This window comes from Monopterus albus, unplaced genomic scaffold (genome assembly GCF_001952655.1).
Source record: "Monopterus albus unplaced genomic scaffold, M_albus_1.0 scaffold63.1, whole genome shotgun sequence".
Taxonomy (NCBI): Eukaryota; Metazoa; Chordata; class Actinopteri; order Synbranchiformes; family Synbranchidae; genus Monopterus; species Monopterus albus.
In genome coordinates, this window is record NW_018127943.1 from 1,245,140 (window position 1) to 1,260,386 (window position 15,247).

Here is a 15,247-nt window from a genome sequence, read left to right on the forward strand (position 1 = left end):
ATGCAGCATAAAACACAGAGCCTTCAATGAGCACTGCAGGAATGGTTAAAACAAGTCTGAGGAATGTTAAATGGCTTTTGTTCCAGCCAGTATTATATGTTTATGGTAACATTCAAGATCCACAGTAAAATCAGTGGAGAATTCCTTTAATCTAGGGCAGGCAAATGAATTCCGTGATATGCAGCTGTTTATAACAGATGGCACTGTAACGATTAGCATACTAAAATAAAAATCATCAATATGAGAAAAGGGTGCCAGTGACAACCAGCTATGGCAAAGTTGTTTTTAGGAAAAAACATTAAGATCACATAAAATTCTAAAAGGTAAATAGGGCAAAACCTAAAAATGCCTGCTGGCAACAAGACAAGGGGTCCACCCTTCATCATGTACCAATGAGCAAAAAGGCAATACAAGATGAAGGGGAAGAGTGGATGTGCTTGGTCAGTGTATGATTTCATTTGCAATAAACAGTAGAAAGAGGAGGTGTTAATAGTAGTTACACATTAGTGGAGATCTTGTACTTGGGAGACATGTTATTATGGAACCAGATGAAGCTAAAAATGACACCCATGGTTTTGGGGATGCGCTCGTCATAGGCAAACGTCATGGCCTCGTGCAGCGGGATTTTGACCACCTCGATAAGTTCTCCCTCCCGTGGCTCACCTCCGCCTGCGCTGACACAGTTGTCGTCGGACACCTCAGCGTAAAACATGGTCTGCTTGGCACCTGTTATACCTACGCCTGACCTGATGGGGAAAACACAGAAAAGGAAACAAATGTTGTTTTCATATTTCCAGTATTTTAAGATTCTACAGGGCTGGGAATTGTTTCAAACCTCTGCTAATATGAGTGTCAACAACAACTCCAATATGATGCTCTTTTTGATACAGTGGGGACTGTTGGGACTGTTAACGAGGAGAGTTCTCCCCCTCTTCCTTATTATAGTTCATGCTGTTGTTGCTGTATGTGTGGGAGTGCCAGATATGTGGTTGGTGGAGGGGCCGGCCCAGTTTAGGTGGGCCAGAACACCATGACTGAGGGTTCTGGTAGTATTAATGGGCTACAGCATTGTTCATATTGTTGGTTATTGGTGCTTGAGGTAAAAGCTGGTTTCCTGGGGCCATGCGTGTATGGGACTGCACAAAAAAGCCAGACTGCCGCCTCCACTATCTTCACTTTCCCTGAGGTTCTTCATAATACCTTTCAAGCATAAAAACACTGTACTGTGTTAAGAGCTGCCAGGAAGGCACACCTCCGGTAAGTGCCCCTAACCTTAACCTTTATCTGAGTCCAGCTGTAGTTCAACTAACCTGTAGGAAGTAATCCTCTTCAGTTTATCAGCAGGGACATCGTATCCACACTCCTCCAGCACCTCCTGCCGGGCGATTTCCTCCAGAGACAGGTCGGGTTTGTCCACCAGCCCGGCACAGAGCTCATAGGTGATCCCCGCTGAGGCCGGGGGCCACTCAGAAGAGCTCTCCCCTTCTGAGGCTGACTGTCCCTCCTGAGACTCAGGGGCTGCGGCTTCAGCTGCACCCTCCTCAGTTTTCTCAGCAGATTGAGGAGGCTGCTTCTTGGTCCTTTCCCACTCACACATGTATACAGCTGTAAATAGAACTACTGTTACTCCTAGGTGGAAGTAATAAATTATTCTCATAACTTCTGTTTTTCCTCCATTTTGAGGAAAACTGAAGGAAAACTGACACTACTTCCTACATGATTCTGAGATCATACACTGCTTCTGCTCCCTCTTGTTCCAATCTTCATTTCTCCATCTTCTCAGAGCTACGGTACTTGTCTTCTACTAATCATTATGGGCTAAATTTATACACATTGTAAGCATAACAGTTCTAATTCTACTTGAAATAATTGTAGTGAGAATAGCCTGTTAGCTTAGCTTTGAGCATAGCCAGTTACCCCCAGCTGACACTATCTCACTGACACTGTTACGATGGTTTGTGATAACTGTTCCGTTTGTGCCGATAGGGTGTCTCTGTTGAAAGTGTAAATATAAATTGAGAAATGAGCTTCCAACAGTCATACATTAGACTTTAGAAATGCACAGGTTTTCTAAGATGGCACCGACAGCAATGGCAGCCATGGTTACTCGCGCTCTCTTGTGTTTGTTTTTTTTTCTTTGTTTTCTTGGTCTTTTGCAACCCATCCCAGATTACTTTTATCGGATAACTGTTAAATATCGGACAGCTCACACCGAACTACCTTTCTCCGATTTTTGTGATAGAAGAATGCTGTATGGACATTCTGATCAGAGGCGCAGCTGCAATCTACGGGATCTGGAAGAAACACCGGTGTGGCAAGCGTGCGGGTGCCTTAGTGAGGCTACACCAGAGAGAGACCCGGACTCCACTCCCGTGTATCCACCTAGCAAGTCTCCGCTCCCTGGTCAACAAGATGGATGAAATTCTTCTCGTCAACAGGACTAACTCTGACTTTACACGCTCTGCTGCTTTATGCTTCACAGAGACCTGGCTGAGCAACTCAATTGCGGACAGCGCGATACAAATACTGGGCTTCCAGGTGTACAGAGCGGATCGTGTAAAGGAGCTGTCCAGGAAAACAAGAGGAGGTGGAATCTGCTTCTATATAAATGAAGGTTGGTGCACAGATGTCACAGTGCTATAGAGGACATGTAACACAGACTTAGAGACTCTTTTATCAACTGCAATTTTCGAGCTTCATCCTGGTGGGTGCCTATTTAAATCCGCAGGCCCACGCTTAGCGCACTATAGCTCCTGGCGGAACTGATAACTAGCCTGAAGCTAGAACATCCCAACTCTCCACTCATTGTTCTAGGGGACTTTAACAGAGCAAATCTCACCCAAGAACTGCCCAGATACAGGCAGCACGTCACCTGTCCCACCAGGGACAAAATCACACTGGACCAGTGCTACACAACAATAAAAGACGCCTATCGCTCTGTCCCTTGCGCAGCCCTCATACTCTCTGATCACTGTATGGCCCATCTTATTCCAACCTACAGGCAGAAACTTAAAGCTGCAAAGCCCGTGGTCAAAACAGTGAAGAGCTGGACTGAGGAGGCTAAGTCAAAGCTACAGGGCTGCTTTGAATGCACAGACTGGAGTGTATTTGAGGCTGCAGCTACAGACCTGGATAAACTCACTGACACTGTGACATCTTATATCAGCTTCTGTGAGGATGTGTTTGTGCCAAAAAAGTCCTTCTGCACATACAACAACAACATGCTCTGGTTCACAGTAAGACTCAAGCAGCTTCGTCATGCCAAAGAGGAGTGGGGACAGGACTCTGTACAGCCAGGCCAGGAACACACTGACAAGGGAGATCAGAGCAGCAAAGAGGAGCTACTCTAAAAAGCTCAAAACTCATCCAAAAAACAAAGGATCAGAAAGGCACCAGACCCAGATGGTGTGGCCCCCTCCTGCCTGAAAGTGCCGCCAATCAGCTGACCCCCATCTTCACACTCATCTTCAACAAGTTACCGGAGCTGTGTGAAGTCCCCTCCTGCTTCAAAAGCTCCACCATCATTCCAGTCCCCAAGAAACCCTCCATCAGTGGAATGAACGACTACAGACCTGTCGCCCTGACATCTGTAGTTATGAAGTCCTTTCAAAGACTGGTGTCGGCCCACCTGAAGGACATCGCAGACCCCCTGCTGGACACCCTGCAGTTTGCCTACCAGGCAAACAGGTCAGTGGACAATGCAGTGAACATGGCACTGCATTACATCCTGCAACACCTCGACTCCCCAGGGACCTACGCACAAGCCCTCTTTGTGGACTTCAGCTCGACATTCAACACCATCATCCCGGACATCCTCCACTCCAAACTGACCCAGCTGACTGTGCCTGTCCCCACCTGTCAGTGGATTACTAGCTTTCTAACAGACAGGGAGCAGCAGGTGAGGCTGGGGAAAACCACATCCAGCACCCAAACAAAAGGCACAGGTGCCCCCCAGGGATGTGTGCTCTCCCCTCTGCTGTTTTCACTCTACACCAACGACTGCATCTCGAAGGACCCTTCTGTCAAGCTCCTAAAGTTTGCAGATGACAACGGTCATTGGTCTCATCTGAGACGGTGACGAGTCAGCCTATAGACAGGAGGTTGAGCAGCTGGTGCTGTGGTGTAGCTGCAACAACCTGGAGCTGAACATGCTCAAAACAGTGGAGATGAGAGTGGACTTCAGGAAGAGCTCCCCCCACCTTACCCCCACTCACCATACTTGGCAGCACTGTATCAGCAGTAAAGTCCTTCAAGTTCCTGGGCTCCACCATCTCCCAGGACCTGAAGTGGACGTCCAACATCAGGACCATCATGACAGAAGGCACAGAAGAGGATGTACTTCCTGCGCCAGCTCAGGAAGTTCGACCTGCCCCAGGAGCTGCTGATACAGTTCTACAGAGAAATCATCGAGTCTGTTCTCTGCACCTCCATCGCTGTCTGGTTTGGCTCAGCAACCAAACAAGACAAGTACAGACTTCAGCAGACAGTGAGGACTGCAGAAAAGGTCATTGGTGTGAGCCTGTCCTCCATGGAGGACCTGTACACCTCACGGGTCAAAAGGAGGGCGGAGAGGATCACTACAGACCCCTCACACCCCAGATACAATCTGTTTGAACTCCTCCCCTCTGGATGGCGTTACAGGTCACTGTGTGTCAAGACAACCAGGCACAGGGACAGTTTCTTCCCCCTGGCTGTCGCTCTGATGAACACTTAACCAATGACAGTATGACTGGACAATAACCCTCAGTGCAATGTTTACTTGCCCCTTGCATGGGGATATGTACATTCACATTGAGAGCCGATGTACCAAATTCCTCGTGTGTCTGACACACCTGGCCAATAAAGCAGATTCTGATTCAGAAAGTTAGAAATGATTTTTTCCCCCACTCAAAGCTGGTTAGTGATTTTGCACTTAAACCTATGCTAATCAGTTTCCTGGAGGAAAACTCTCAGTACACTCCTGTTTAAACATAAATGCAGTTCATGGCCATAGATAAACGCTGATTTCTTTCAGATAACAGCAATGAGAGTGGAAAAAATATATCAATGCCCAGACTTCCTTGAATTTAGCACAATGCGATGTGGAACAGTCCCTGGTGACTTCTAACAAAGGAGGTTCGGCTGCTTCGTAACGGGGCCGCTATTTATGAGTCTGCATTGTTACTAAGATCCAGTTCAATAAACAGGGATTGTAATTTTGGCTACTGCTTCTTTAGTGAAAGTGCCCACAGGATATATAACAATCTAGATGTAGAACAGTGACAAGAAGAAATGAAATAAGTTGTATTGCAAAGTGCTATTTGTGTAGAGAAAACAAACCTGGACGGAACTGCTTGACAAGGACAAAACAGTGTGAGGTTGAGTTGAAGATCAGCACTGATACACTGGGGAAAAGAGAAAAAGACAACAATGTTAAATAAATATCATAGTTACACAACATTTCCTTAAAATACATATCTGTTTAAATTTCTTTTGTGGTGGTCTCTTCCTGCTGTGGTAGTCTTTAGTTTGAAGAAAGCAGTAATTTATGACTAGAGCTTTATGGGGTTTCAAGTGCCTGCCTGGGGAACATCCAGCACATTGGATGGTGGATATACAAGTATTCTCTGGTTGTGGCTCAACTCAAAATAAAACAAAACAACTAAAATAAGAGGACCACATCAGTCCAGGTTAATATAAGTGTGCTTCACACAGAGAATTGTACTGTATACACAGGTGGTTCACTGCTGTGTGCGTGCGTGCGTATGTGTGTGTGTGTGCGTGTGTGTGTGTGTGTGTGGGGGTGTGTGTGGGACCAACTACCAGCGGAGACTTGAGGCCTGGGGTCTGTGTTGGGAAAGCGGATGTGTCTGAGGCGGCAGGAAGCCCTGCCCTGTCTCTCCCATGGTGAGAGGGAACCGGGGAGCCTACTAGTAGAACCTGTTTCTAGCTGCAGCTCCTCAGCTGGTTCTGATTTAATATCCGTTTGTAATACAGATATTTAAAGCCTGAAGTGTATTTTCAGCAGTATGAAAGATTGTTAGCTGAGCTGGTTTATCCTTGCTAAATGACCTTATATCAGTGTTTGGTGACTTTCTGTCTACAGTCTGCATCTTATTTTGAGACACGTTCAACATGTTTGTGGTGTCATTTAACCTAAAATGTCAGTCCCTAATGCTGAAAACAGAAGTCTAATTTATGAAGTTTATAGCAGCACAGTTTAATACAGCACCACTTTAGTCTCAGCTTTTGTGCAAAGATGACACTTGACATTGACGATTAAAAAAAAAGGGGATTGAAACAACTCCAGAATAATGATTCTCTTGAAATCTTCAACATGAAGGCAATGAAAAATCACCACTCATGTATTTGACAGCCTAGAGCTGCAACAGAGACGATCACCACTGTCAAGCACACGTGTGGATAAGATAATGTGGTGGCATTAGCCCAGAAGTTGCACACAGAGGCCTGAGGCGTGAACGCCATCCTGCAGCAGGTCTGTTTTGCTGTTCCACACCATTACTGCTGTTCTACAACTTCCCGTATTGAAAAAAAACTAATGGCTAAACCAAGAAGCAGGCTAAACAGACGCTCAAGCCTTTTCATGCACCATTAAGCTTTCTCTGCGGGGCTTCAAGCTGGACAGCAGGAAAACTGGATTGTGACAAACATGACAGACATGTGGACTAAGGCGAGCACAGAATTTAGTGTCTTTAGGTAACAACTACAGGCAACTCTACAGACAAACTAGCTTTTACTTCATGTAACGTTAACTAAATGTGATGTATTTGTGAACAATATTACAATTTACAAAACACAATTTACCCTCTCTTCATGGTGACACATTAAGTACACAAGAACATGCTTAGACCCCTCCACACAAAAACACACTTTGTCTTACTGATTGGTTTTAAATGAGGTTTTCTATTCTACTTATTATACCTCGTAATTGCAAGAGAAATATCAACTGCTCAAAAATTACGGGAACATTTGATCATCACAGTGTAACACCAAGTCAGGTACACTTCAGGGATATCAATCTGTCCATTTAGGAAGCACAAGTGATTGTGAATCAGTTTCAACATTGCTGGGGATACACAAGCTTATAACGAGCATGGGAATAAAAAAAAACATAAGAACTACAGCAAGATCTCAACGTATGCAACTGATTATGTCTCTGTTGCCCGTAATCTTCTAGCTCTAACAAATACTCTCATTAAAAGACACTTCCACTGATAAACAAGCACCACTACGCAAACACTCCCATAATCACACAGGTATCAAAATAAAGCAACGGGATCTCATCCAGTCTACATGTTGTTTGTAATGTTTGGATTTGACTGGTGTCTATGGGAGCTCTACAGGGAAACAGGGTTCCAGGTCAGCTGAGAGCCATCCCATTCTTGTTTAAACATAGTTTGTGCATTATTGGCAATTAACGAAGCATTAATTGCCACTAAATGTCAAAGTTACAGAAATGGGAGGCAGAAATGAAGCCTGCTGAGAAGAAAACGTTACGCACACTTAAACAAAAATGCAAAACATTCCTGGGTCCATTCAGTACATGCTAAAGGGGGAATAACACTTTGAGTTAATTTCCAACCGGGGAAATGCTGGCTGTTCCCATGGGCTATTTTCTCATGGAAATACAGGTTTGAGGTTTACTGCTTTTGTCTCAGTGGTACTATTTTTCAGAAGGACCTCTGTTTGGTGTCATGAGTGGAGGAAAGAGGGCTTAAATGAACCAAGACTTACCTCAGGGCGTTATAGCACTGTGAGCAAAACAGAAAGTAGGGGTTCTGACACAAATGTGTGACATTTCTCTTACAGTGCCCCATGTGAAGCTCAGACATTTATAGCTGTTGCCAAGTAGAATAACAGGGCAGCACTTCCCAAAATAAACAAGGTCTGTTTGGGCAGCAGAGATAAGGTATAAAAAGACCACAAGGGAGAGATACTAAATACAGCTACAGGTGATGACACAAAAGTTTCTGTCTTACTTCTGTCACAGTGCCCACACAGCACCGGAAAGCCTCCTAAAAAATAAAGAATTACTGCAGTTTTGGGGTTTGTTAATATTATCAGTCACCTCGTCTTGAATTTGTACAGCAGCTGGACTGGAAAAATATTTTACAAGTAAAAGAAACAAAAGATGGAGAGTAGATATAAGATTTAGGATTTCACAGAGAGTACAAGAGGGGACTGGTGCCAACCAAGCTCCTTAGCACTAAGATCAAGAGGGCAAGATGAGATTCAGACGCTTCTGGGACAAGCTCTTCAGGTTGCAAAATGTCTCCTGACACAATGAGCATTTACATTTCAGAGCTATTTCACTGGAAGATGTATTTTAGAAGTCTTAGCCATGCAAGCCAAACTCTGCTTTGTTTCAGACTCATCTGACATCAGTGTTTCTAACGCATTCAGAGGAAACCGGTTTTATGTGTAACCCATTCTGAAAAAAAGGTTATGCCATTTTGTTTATGTTTGGACACATGGAAAGGATGGAAAGGATGGATAGGGGTGCTTGTTCCATCCAACTGTAATGAGCCAAGTGTGTTTACCTGTCATGGGTTCGCATGAAGTCCCAGGATTTCTTTGTGCCATTCTGTGAAGGAATAAGACAAAAATAAATGCACGCTCGTAACCTCAAACTCCCCTCAGACAGTAGACTATGTCAATTCATCTCTGATTTATTGAACATCATCACTGTACAGGCAACAGCTGCCCCATATCAGATGCTTGCTTCTACATGCAAGTAACATTTCAAAGCACACCCAAAGATCGGCAGACAACCAAAATAGTTTGGCAACCAGAAACACTTCAGCTTTAATTGTTTTAATAATTACTTGCCAAGACTTTAAACAGCAGCCAAACTCTGTATAATAAACTGCAATGTGAGCGGTTATTTCATATCAAATATACAGTTGATATCACTATAGGTAAGCTGACAAATTCATTACACAATTTACAGCAAACACTGGTAATAAAGCCAGAGGTTAACAGACTCGATTAAAATGCCACAGCCCATGCTTTACAAACGAAATGGAGTTGCAGGGAGAGATTCCTGATGACTAAAGACAGAAACATGGTTGGATGTTACCTAACATAGTGACAAAGGTTGTTGTAACTAAATGTTTTCATGCCCTGTGGTCACATCAACAGCAGATGAACACTCCTTCAGTACATTTCCAGCAGCACGACCACAATCAAAACTGCTGAGGCAGGTGTGTGTGACCAGAGAAAACACTCTGGCACACAGAGATCTTAAATATGTGGGCAGTGACTCACACAGTGCTTCATTGTTGGCACATCACTTTGCAGAAAACATAAACATTCTGGTAGCCTGGTTCATTTCGAGGTTATTTTCATTCATACTAGACAGAGCGAGCAGAGGTGTTTGAAGGTGAAGCAGTCAAGCTATCACTGGAAGTTAACATGATAATGTAAGTCTTACCTTTTAATTCTTAGAAAATTAAAGAAACAAAAACATTTTATCGCATTTAAATGAAAATATAAACTTAGCACATCCTCCCCTCTCCTCACTACATGCTGTATAAATATGGTAAAGTTGGCCTACATTTTCTATGCCTGAGGAAATATGGCCTTGATTCAAATTTAGGCTACACCTCCTCTCCACCCACGAGCTCTTTCAGCCGCAGAGATGACAGCGTTACTAGAACAGGCTTATTAGAACTACAATAGATGTCTTCTTGTGTGTGAGTGTGCTGGTGCAGTTTCAGCACCACCCAAGAAATTGGAGGAGGTGAATTGGCAAGCTAATTGCACCGATAGACTCAGATGTAATCAGGCTGCTGTTGTAGCAACAGGATTTGATTTAAGATGTGCCACGGTGCCAAAGATGTATCCAAAACAGCAATATGCAGTGTTTTAAATTCTAACCCTTGCGTGCAGTTTTAATTGCAATTGTGCAATTGTGCAACACTTTTTTCTGCCAAATTCATTGTGATGACATGATATTAATCTTTTTCTATAGAAAAACTTCATGTTGTGGGCAAAATAACAGGAACATCATGCAATAAAAAGCCACAAACTAAGGACTCAACCACAATGTCTTTGGCACCAGCTTATCAAAAAGATTCACAGCTTGCAGAAGCAGACTTAAAGCGGGGGGCCTGTGTTTATTATGTTCGTTATCAATTAATCTGTCTATTATTTTTGCAGTTAATTAATTTGCTTCTGACTTGTGTTGCATATTGACTCATTAAGTGCCAATTTCTACTGAAGATAATAAATAAGTCAATTTACAGATGATAATAGTATAAAACTGAACACTTACAGGTGAATCTAAAGAGAATGTCTGAGGGAAAGTACTGCTATTGTTTACCTTCTTAATTTATCAACAGCAGCTTATCTCCATCCATAGAAAGACTCCAATTTCCCACTTTCAGCCTAGTTTCTGTTGAATATTTAAGTCTGCATACAGGAAAGAGAGAAAGCGATCCAGCTAATGAATAATGTTAGGGCCACATGTTGTAGCCACAGGACCTCAGCGTGAAGCCAAGCTGGCGTAATGCTGTTCATGCATCATTAACTGTCATGTTGTGGTGTGAAATGAGAGCATAAAGCCAATGTCTGTTTAGGTTTTGATGTTACTACGGTATCATCTTTATCTACTGTGTCCAAGCCCAGATGAAGCCCTCCTGTATGTCCAGTATGAGCTGAGAGGATTCTCTCACATCAACTGCAAACAACTGACTTAAAACACAATTACTCTTTGCCATCATTTATACTATTGTACTGCATATCAATGTAGTATGTGATGTACTGTATAGTTTTTTTAAAGGTCTACCCCCCAACACACCAAGCTGATGGTCGGCTATTGGCCGTGAGTGTCCATCGCCTGCACCGTTGACAGGACATGGCGTCCCTCAGCTACTGGGCCCCTCCGTGACATTCGGCTGCCCTTCTGTTGTTATTCCAGCTTCTCTACCCTGTGTTGTCAAAACACGGCCCGTTACATAGACCTGTCAAATAGTTATTTCAAAAAGGTTTTTGCTGTTTTCGCTTTATAATTTCAACATTGTTGGATTTTGGGCTTTTCATCAGACAAAAGGGGCAATCTGAAGGCACAACCTTGAGCTCTAGCTCCAGTTGTGATGGACATGTTTCTCTCTTTGAAGACATTTATGAAATAATTAATCAAAAAAAGAATTAAATACTTGTAAGGATGCATTAGTTGCATCCTTAAACAGAATTGTATTTTTAAACTTTAAATTATAATGTGTGTGGGAGAGAGAGACAAACAATTTAATTGAATTTACAAAGAAGATATGTTTAGATTTACATTACACAGATTCATAGACGAAACAAGATGTAAAGCCAGTGACAGGGCATGTTTCTTTTATTGTCAGCCTTTTGTAAAGCGTTGACATCATCATAACTCCTCTGTCAAGTCATGTCATGAAAGATGCTCTGCCTGTGCTGCAGAGGGCCTACAGTCCTGTGTAATTACTCTCTTCTTTCAACAAAGTGTGCGAGCGCCTTACGCATCATCATTCCTCCTTAAGGCTAAGTCAGCCGCACCCCTCTCACTTTCCCTTGGTGAAAGCAAAACGAGAGTAAAGGCGTGGGTGGGTGTGATAAATCACTTGTCGTGACTGAGGCAGGGATGCACTTCTCCTGGCTTGTTGCTTGGTAAAGAGTGCTTATTGAAAAATGTATGAGACAGAGCATTTCTCCTGTCAACGAGTGAAAAATATCAGAGATGCTAGGATTAACCGTTCCGGGATCCTATTGCTAAAATCAGTCCAAATAAAAAATTTTAAAAATCATGATTAATCAGAAGACTGATTTTCCAAGAAGGAAAATTAGGTAGAAAATTTGTTTTTCCAAACAGAAGTTGCAGGATTTAGGTCTTAAAAAAAAACAACCACCATCTTTATGGTCTAGTTTGTTCTCAGAAATCATTAGAGCTCCAACAAGTAGTCAATTAATCAGTGAGTGGATTGAAAAAATGCATGGTGCACTGGTTAAAAGTGAGGATTTGTTGCTTTATCTGAATATGTGAGACTGACAAGTTGATCAAGTAACAAGCTGTATCACCTTGGGCTGCGAGAAACTGCAAAAGGCATTTAATCAACTGAATAATCAGCAGATTAATAAATACAGCAAAACATCACAACTAATTTGACAATTGAAAACAGGACAAAGAAAGACATGTTTGATGTCCGGCCACCAGAAAACCGAACAAGGTGAGGGTACTCAGCATGAACGCGTCACCACACATGCACACGTTCCCTCGTCAGCGCTCACAGATGGCAGGGTTCCCCTCATTACTTGGGCCACTTGCTGAGAGGGAGGGGGTGGCAGTGCAGCTTGAATGGCCCAGGGGAGACGGAGAATCATGACAGACATGGATTACGACAGAGATTAGCCCATGGGGGGAAAGTGCGAGAGAGAGACATAGACAGAGAGAAAGGAAGAGAATGCGAGAGGAAAGGAAGCAGGAACAGGCTGCACAGGACCTTGAAATTAATGCAGCCCCTCTGGCTTTGGGCGTCAGAAATGACGGGCTCCTCGGTGAATGGCTATTGTAAGGAGGGATGCATGGTCTTCATCTTTTTGGTGCTTAAAGTCTAATAACCATCACTCACACACCTCCTGTGCTGAATACACTATAAAGCCAGCAGCTGCAGGAGGAAGAAAAGAATCAACTACCGTCCTCAAAAACAACTGCACTCTTTGAATCTCAATGTGTTCTCCAGAGTTTTTCTGGATTCAGCTGTGGCCTCTGTCTTCTCACCAGCCTCAACAAAGGCAACACCAGTGTCATGCACACATTACAACCAGCAAACTAACGATTAGTACAGTTTAAAAGTGACAGCAACAGAAGCATCTGCTCCTGCACAGGTTGATCGACCAGTAGAGACAAATCACAGAACCTGCAGTGTTAACATAGCCCGCTAAAAGGGTCCCATCAAAGAGTGAACAAGTGTTCTCCAGTTAGGTCCACAGAAAACATGTTGACCTCATCAGTTTACATGTCCCTTAGTAGAAAACAACCTGTCCCTCAACACATCAAACACATTTGTTCAATGCAGCCAGAGACAATTTCTACATGGTGAACTCTAGAGTGTCACAAACTAACTACATGATTAATAAAATTAATGAAAAACCAATCAACAGGTGACTCGATAATGAAAACAATGAGTTGCAGCCTTAACTTGTAGACAGGGTTCAAATTAGGACGATACTAATACTGGGCAGACGACAGTGGGGTGGGTAGAGCAGTCGTCTCCCAACCAGAAGGCTGAAGGTTCAAATCACAGTGCCTGCAGTCCACATGTCCTAAATGTCCTTGGGCAAGACACTGAACCCCTGATGCCCGTGATGGCGGCGCGTATGCACACAGCAGCCCGGGGCCCTCGGCTCCAAACATAATTTCACTGTACGTGTCACAATGACAATAAATAAAGCTTCTTCTATCATTACTCAAATATTTTTCTAATTTCAATTTATATCATGATATGACAAGCTAAATTAAGATTAAACATGAAATGATCAAATTGATGTGCAAGGTAATTCACTGTGTTCCACTGTTATTCCTTACCTCAGACATTGCTTCAAAACAAGAGCCTCAATAGCTCTTTGTCTTGAATTATTTTGTTCGAAAACAGGTTTTTGTAAAATACAGTTCCACTGAAACTGAGTTCTCTCTCTGCTCTAAACCAAAGCTTTAAAAAGACAAAGACAATAATCTCTCCACCTACAGGACATCCACATCTTCATCAAGTTCAAGCCAATAACTATTCATGTGAGGAAACGTGTTTTAACATCACCCAGCATCATTATCCACAGAAAGTCTGAGGACACTGGCTGTAAGCTATACAAGATCAGCAGAGGAGAGGACAAACTGCAGTGCAACAGCTGCAGTTTCTTTGTTTTGTCTTTTTAAATCAATCACTGATACAACTACTTAAAAGCTCTTCACCCATTCTGAACATATGTTTCCAGCACAGAATGAACAAAACAGCTTTTTTTTCCATGTGTCTATGACACAAACCCAACTTTGGTAGTAAAACCGGGTTAAACAAAATGTTCTTATTTATCCACAATGTAAGTAATCAGGATGTGTGCGTTTTATGAATTCAGGAGTGTGTTTTATTCGTCTGTTCTGCTGTCACACAATCATGCACATTTTCCACAACAAAAGACATCTCTATAACACAGGAGCAGAGGCACAGCACAAATATTTTAAAACCTAAAAATAAACCCTTCCTGGACTGCAGCCTATGTTTGGGTAAGAAAGCATTTCTCACTTTGCTGAAGACCATCAGGACAAACAGTCATCACACTTTGCTTTCTTGTCGTGGGAGGACTTAATAAAGGAATATTTGCTTTAAGGGGATGACATCTCTGGCCATTACCGACCTAATGGAGGACATAACAAGTGCTATGGATGAGAGGAAATACACGATGGGAATATTTATTGACCTAAAAAAAGCATTTGACACAATCAATCATGAGTTATTAATGGATAAGTTAGAGAAATATGGGATCAGAGGATTGGTATTGAATTGGATTAGAAGTTATTTGACACAGAGGCGTCAATTTGTGAAGTTGGGTGAATACCAATCGAGTGAGCTGGACATTGTATGTGGAGTGCCTCAGGGTTCTGTTTTGGGACCTAAATTATTTATACTATACATTAATGATAAACTTGAGAAGATAAAGAAATAGTGTGACAGTAATATAGTATCTCTGAATTTGGATAAAACTAAATTTATGGTATTTGGGAATCGCAGACTGGACAATGAACTTCAATTACAAATTGGGGGAGCTAATATCGAACGAGTACATGAAATTAAATTTCTAGGTTTCATAGTTGATGACAAATTCTCCTGGAAATCGCATATCAGATATGTTCAGAATAAAATAGCAAAAATATATCGATATTGGCACGGGTGAAATATAATTTGGATGGGAAAGCATTACGCATTTTGTATTCCTCATTGATTCTACCATACTTAAGAGTATGGCATTGAAAACTGGGGAAATACATACATAAGCTCACCTCAACCATTGTATATATTACAAAAAAGGGCGATAAAAATTGTGCATAAGATGGGGTACAGGGATCACACCATTGGAGCTTTCATACAGTCTAAATTGCTAAAATTTTTCGATTTAGTGGGATATAAGACTGCAGTGTTTATGTATAAAGCCAGGAACAATTTATTACCTGGGGGAATTCAAAAACTATTTAATGAAAGGGAAGGGGGATACAATTTAAGGGGTCAGTTAAATT

At 42.5% G+C, this 15,247-nt stretch overlaps 1 protein-coding gene across 3 annotated transcripts in view; it reads right to left on the minus strand.

The window, feature by feature from the left end:
- Window positions 1-15,247, minus strand: part of nudt14 (nudix (nucleoside diphosphate linked moiety X)-type motif 14) — a 34,164-nt gene that overhangs the window by 15,385 nt on the left and 3,532 nt on the right. For 2 of the 3 annotated variants that reach the window (XM_020603928.1, XM_020603930.1), the window contains exons 2-5: window positions 8,541-8,584; window positions 5,320-5,384; window positions 1,311-1,605; window positions 664-746 (exon numbers count right to left, since the gene is read on the minus strand). In XM_020603928.1, the coding sequence (XP_020459584.1) occupies window positions 664-746; window positions 1,311-1,605; window positions 5,320-5,384; window positions 8,541-8,584 (487 nt within the window). Of the gene's footprint in view, window positions 1-130; window positions 747-1,310; window positions 1,606-5,319; window positions 5,385-8,540; window positions 8,585-15,247 lie in introns of those variants that run through there. The other variant, XM_020603929.1, reaches the window with a different exon arrangement.